The sequence below is a fragment of the Tinamus guttatus genome, unplaced genomic scaffold, assembly GCF_059628265.1.
Source record: "Tinamus guttatus ecotype Peru unplaced genomic scaffold, ASM5962826v1 Tinamus_guttatus_pri_ptg000517l, whole genome shotgun sequence".
NCBI classification, from domain to species: domain Eukaryota; kingdom Metazoa; phylum Chordata; class Aves; order Tinamiformes; family Tinamidae; genus Tinamus; species Tinamus guttatus.
Genome location: NW_028289051.1, coordinates 615129 through 621390, shown reverse-complemented (window position 1 = coordinate 621390; position 6262 = coordinate 615129). Strand labels below are relative to the sequence as shown.

The 6262-nt window shown below is 36.9% G+C and overlaps 1 protein-coding gene across 1 annotated transcript in view; it reads left to right on the top strand.

The window, feature by feature from the left end:
* Positions 1–290: 290 nt before the first annotated feature.
* Positions 291–6262, top strand: part of SKIC3 (SKI3 subunit of superkiller complex) — a 43945-nt gene continuing 37973 nt past the window's right edge. The window contains exons 1-6 of the mRNA XM_010213871.2: positions 291–382; positions 888–1031; positions 1988–2079; positions 2783–2858; positions 4431–4571; positions 6116–6214. Coding sequence (XP_010212173.2) covers positions 293–382; positions 888–1031; positions 1988–2079; positions 2783–2858; positions 4431–4571; positions 6116–6214 — 642 coding nt within the window. The 5' untranslated portion in view covers positions 291–292. The remainder of the gene's footprint in view (positions 383–887; positions 1032–1987; positions 2080–2782; positions 2859–4430; positions 4572–6115; positions 6215–6262) is intronic.

The window sequence follows — 6262 nt, the reverse complement described above, 5'->3', positions numbered from 1 at the left end:
TTTAATTATTTGAAATAGTGAAATAGCCCCATGCTGGATCTAAGCATAAAAAATGCATATGAGACCTATTACTTGTCATCAATGTCTAGTGAAGTGGTCATATAGTTTTGTCATGTTTTGGTCTGTTGTGCTCTGTTTCTGTGTTTGTGCAGATGTGCAACCCATAGCTGTAACACAAAGCCTTAGAGTACTTTTATTTGAATATAATTACAATAGGATATAAACGATGTGTCAAGTGCAGTGTTTCTTCTAGTAAGAACTGTTTATGTGTTCTTTCTACTTAGTAGCCACAATGTCAAATAAGGAAGTAAAAGCAGCATTAAAGAGTGCTAGAGAAGCAATAAGGAATAAAGAATATAAGGAAGCCTTAAAACACTGCAAGGTAATTAATTACTTGGTTATTAATTGTGTTTGCTATTCCTTTGCCTCTACAATTGTATGGTAATACAGAAGGTGTGGGACATCTGGTTGGCATAATTACATTGACATAATTACATCTCGTTGACATAGTTTTATCTCAACTAGTTGCACATGTTACTTGGCTGCAAGTAAGCTCCGTTCCTCTTGTCTTTTCTTTATACTTAATATCCCCTGTTTCACATGCAAGTAAATGCAAATGTCAATAAAAATCTATTTCTAATCAACAGTTCAACAGGAATGCTTTAGTTACTGAGTTACAGATACAATTACTACTAGAGCAATCGAAATATGACCTTTTCCTGGCATAAGAAAGCTAAAGTTATTAATTTTTGTCTTTTGCTAAAAATGTATTAACTTCTGATCTTTCCAAGTAGAAGAGCTCATTAAACTTTAGTAAGAAGAGTCAATATGTGAATCTGTAAGGTGCATTTTATTCATTAATTTTATTTAACATTGCATATTTATAGGCTGTCTTGAAGCAAGAGAAAAATAACTACAATGCTTGGGTATTTATTGGCCTGGCAGCTGCTGAGTTGGAGCAACCTGATCAGGCCAAAGGAGCCTATAAGAAGGCTGCTGAACTGGAACCAAACCAGTTACTGGCATGGCAGGTAGGTTTATGCTCTGATCCACTTTATTTTTTCTATGAAGTGTTTTACTGTGGAGCTTAATGTGGGAACAGAATAGAGTGAAGATTTTCAAGTTTTTCCAATTGTAGTGAAGCTTCACAGTAGATAAAATTCTGATTAACTGTGTGCCCACAATTAATCCAAAGGCTGCCTGTGTGTGCAATATGGCAGTCCAGCCCCGGTAGATGTAAGGTGTGCTTCCCATGTGGAAGAGTGTGCACAATAATTGAAACACATACGATAAGTTTGTCAATGCTTAGAGGCAATTTGAACTGCCATGCCTTTGACTTGAGAAATACTTCTTCCATAGGGAAGAAAATGTTTTGTCTAATAGCTTATTTTTTCCAGGCCCGACTATGGAATGAATTGTGTTATTGACTGTCACTGTGATAGAGAGCAATAATATACATCTGGAATAACCATACATTAGGTGGGGTGTGTGTGATGTCCTGAACATTACATAGTTATTTGGAGACTTGTGAAGCTTGAGTATCTCTTGATCAGACACCAAAGTCCAATATTGTAGTAAGGTTTCTTGTATTTTCAGTATAAACATTTTTAAGGTCAACACTTAGTGGCTGACTTCTATTTCAAATTCTTGAGCTGTTTAGCAACCAGATTCTCTTTCTTTGTTACTCTGCGAGGCTGTATAATACTTAGGTAAAAAGCGTCTATCCTATGACTTAGTGTGCTTTGTTGCTATGTTTTGTGTGGCATGCTAAGAAGGTTACATAATAATTACAAGTTTCACATGGTTGTCAGTATCAGTTAAGAAAGCGAGGCAAGCTTTTCATTTAAAATAAATTAGTTCAGAAGTTAGTACAGAAAGCAGCCACAAATTCTGCTCAGAGGCAGAACTTACAGCATAAATTTCACTTAGAATTGCAAGCATCAAATGTTACTTATTTTTGAAAAATCTAATGTCTTTCATTTTAAAGGGGTTAGCAAACCTATATGAGAAATCCAACCAAACGGATGTCAAGGGAGACTTAGCAGATGTTTACCAAAAGCTCTTGGATCTCTATGAAAGGTAAAAAATATTAAATAAGCAATTAAAACTAAAATTTCTAGATTTTTTTTAAAAAAAGTCTAGCAAATGCCATAGCTGATGCATATGCTAATCTGTCAGGTAGTGTTGTTATTTTTGCTTTGTTTTTAACTGTCCTTTCAAAGGGTAAGAGTTGGCTACTCAATTTTCTGTAGTGTAAAGTTGGAGAAAAAGCAGTTACTCCCGTCCCCCTTAATAGAGCCTTTGTAAAAAATGTATTTTATGTTAGGAACTCAGAAAATTCTTATGTTAGCTGATATCCACTGTCTAAAATCACTTCTTTGAAGCACTCACTGTAGTTAGATAGTATATAGTCTCTGTTATTATCATTAAGTAGGCTTATTTTTCTCTAGCTTTAGAAATATCGAACATAAATCACCTAGTTCATATGGATAAATACAGCTAACTCATCAGCTGTCACTGGAGCCCATAGCTGGCTGGAGTTTGTTGGTTGTTGTTTTCCTGTAGATTGACAATTGCTCACAGCAATGCAGTACCTTAAAGTCATTTCTATTCAGTTAAAGTAGCAACAAGCAATTATTTTACGGTAATCTCTGGTATTTATTATAAAGAATTGCTTGGATTCCTTATTAGGAACTTATTTAATAAAATTTGAAACATATTTCACTATTTACCGGAAAACCTAAACAGCTTATTTGTGTGGGATCTTCTTCCTCCTTTCCAGTGGTGACAAGCAGAAATGGTGTGATGTATGTAACAAGCTTGTGGAGCTGTATCACCAAGAAAAGAAATATTTAGAGGTAGGTAACTCATTTACTTTCTCTTTACTGATCAGAAGGATATTTGTGGTAAAAATTGCCCTTCACCCAGGAATCTCTCTGGCTTAGCTACAGGCAATCTATACACAGTTGAGAAGGAGCTGCCAAGCTGGCCGCAGAGCCTCAGCCCAAACTAGCACTCCCAAAGTCCATGTTAGTGTGGCTAGTGCTAGAAGTAAGCTTGTGAGCTTGTCTCTGTGTGGACCTGGTAAGTGGCTCTTCAGGCTCACCACTAGCTTGGCCTGGTAGGCCTGGAGTAATATGGGAAACCTATTCTTGCGGTTATGCCCTTTCCCTTTCTTTCCTCACACAAGTTTGGTTTCTTACAAGGCAGTGTATGCTCTTGCATCTTCCCGCTCCCACCTTTCCTCCAGCAGTGGAAAAGGAAAATTTTTATCCGAGTGTTGTATTAACAGCAAAATCTACATTTTGGCTCCAGGGGCATATTTTGACCACCACTTGCAAAAACACTAGTCTGTATCAGTAATTCATCATGCGAAGCCAGGCTCCATTTGTATACACTAATCTGCAAGTTAGGCTTCAGAGTTCTGCTTTTTATTTCTGAGTCCTGTGGGTGTTTCCACACTGAAATTTCAGCACATGTTGCTGCTGTTTCTCTGTCTCTGTTTTTAGTGCAGTGGAGCTGACAAGGCTTTTTTCTTTCTTTTTTCCTTTTATCCTCTCCAGCGTTTACAGGACTATCTTTTATTTATTTATTTTTGGTGAGGGTGGGGATGCTTTTTGCTTTCTGTATTTTTTTATTGTTGCTTGAAGACCACTTGCAGTGTTTCCAAACCTATAATGTTCTAATCAGAAAGAGAGTAAATCTGATGGTTACTCAAAATGTCACCCTGATGCCTATTCTAGGATGGCAGTAAGCTCCTTCCCCTTTATTGTGGTAAGGGTCTACTAGTTCATTCATCTATTGCTGTTTACAACATATTTTCCACCTGTGTATATGATAGATACCATAGGAAGGACTTCACCAGCACCCACAGCATCTTTCAAGATGTTATTACTGAAGGATACTCTATCTAGGCAAATTTAAAATATTCATGTACTTGTCTTGCATTACCACCCAGTGTTAGCTTCCCGTTCTACAATCTCTGTAACTATTTCTCAGCTTTTTATAGAAAACACCCTTTTATTGACCTTACTCTGGTGCTAAGCTTTCTGGTTCTTCAAGAAGCAGGTCACATTATCTAGATTATTTTCGTTTTCCGTGTATGAACTATGATTGCTCTATTTGCATTTAAATATTTCAAGAAATGATGCAAGAGTGTCTTTGCAATTGTATATTATGCAAATGTAAGTGCAGAAGTTGAAATATATTAGTTATATAGTAGTATTTAATTTATGTTATCTGTTGACTATTCAAAATAATGAACCTAGGTAGTGTTAGTCCTCTTTGCTACGTACTGTTTACTGCTTGATCTCTTAATCTGTAAAGCTTATGCTCGTTGCTTAGAGCTGACAGTTAATTGAAAAGCTCGTATCAGACCTCTGATCTTTTTGAACAAGTTGCAGGGTGATTCATTTGTATCCTTTTGACAGGTGGCTCGAACATGGCACAAATTTATACAAGTAAAGAAGGAGGGAGGTGCAGATAATGCAGAGCTTCATCAACTTTGGAAGAAGATGATCCAGTTACTAGCAGACAGTACGCAAAATCAGGATAATGAGACTGAGCAGTTGGTAATATTTATCACTCCTACATGTCTAGATATGTACATACAGAATGTGACTGTACTTTATATGAAGCCTTAAAAATCATGCAGGTCTTATCCCACACAGAATGGTTGCGGTTGGAAGGGACCTCTAGTCCAACACCCCTGCTCCCTATGACTGTGTGACTGTGTCTGTTATTAACATTCAGTCATATTGAACTATTCAAGAAAATGTAGACTTTTTTTTTTGTCTTCTTGCATCTGAGATGTTTGGAAACAGAAGTATTAAGGGCTAAGATCCCTGAAAAAAAATCTTGTGTGAAATAAAGCACCTAAATGAAAATGATTGTTCCAGGGCTCCTTCATTAACTGCCAGCTAAAATTGTGTAGAAACCCAGGTTAACACTGTAACACAGTGACACATTACTCTGCTTCTGCATGTTACCAGAAACATCATGGCTGAGCCAACTCCTATCTCATAAACTCTGTCAGTCTAGAATGTCGGTGTTCTTCAAAGCAATAACCTCTATTGCACACATACACTGAGAAGGTAGTTTTGCAGTGTTTTTTCTATTTCTTCCAGCCCTATGGGAAACTTTCTGCAAGAGCCTCAAAAGGATTGAACAGTTAAAAGTACTTAGCCTAGACAGGCAGCCTTTGGGTTTAAATAATCTTCTCTGGATTGTGAGATCCCACTTTAAGAGAATGTCAGAACTAACTAATAATTCCTCCCGCTTTCCCCCCAAAACAAACTTGCTTCAGCAAAAAAGGTGGAGGTTTCTCTTCCCCAGCTTATTTTGTAGCCATGCCTTAGACATGTAGAAGATATAAATCAAATTAATTTTAGGCAGAAGAAATTTGATCTGGATCTTGTACCATCAGAGGTGGCAAGTGCTCTAAGTTAAGGGTTGTTACAGAAAAGAGGTGCTGCTTGCAGCACTGCTCTTTTTCTTTGGTTTTAAAAAGGAAAAAAAGAAAAGGGTTTTTAGAAAAAAATATATATAAATGTTCAGGAATGGGTTTCATCTACTAATTGACTTTTCTAACACATGAACCTGATTGAAGACAACTATCTATTCAGCATCTCACTTCTAACAAAGCATGGGCAGCTTCTCAGTGTACTAGCTTTATTGCTCCCATTCTATGGAGCTTATAGTTTTCCATGTATGTAGGGAGGTCAAGAAATAAGACTAGATTTCTTCGTGGCGATGGGTAGAAGGCTGACAGCAAAGCCTAGGCAATACTTAGGTATTTTGGTACCGAATCCTCTTTTGGATGTAGAGTTAGGGACAAGGAAGAATCTAGCTTCCTACAGATTTCTGCTTTCCTTGTGCTATTTCCTGCTATACTGTAATACATGATTTCATTCAGTACTGGCAGACTAATGTACTTGGGGTGTGGGTTTGAGTACTACTTCAGCATAAAACTTGATTCTTTTGTAGATTTCTCTGTTTACACTGTGTATAAACTTCATGACTAAATCTAGGTAACAAGTTGAAATATGCACTTCACTGTGAAGGATACATGCTTAGATTTATTGCTTGCTGCATTCCTAATTTTTTCTTATTTCAGCTTTTGACTGCATTTGAACATGCAGTGAACTCTTCTGACAGTGTTCCCAGTGAAGAGCACCAAAATCTCTACAAAGACTTTATTCAGTGTTTATCAAAAGTAAGGTTTTTTTATGCTGTTTTCTTCAGTATGTAGGCATAACATTCC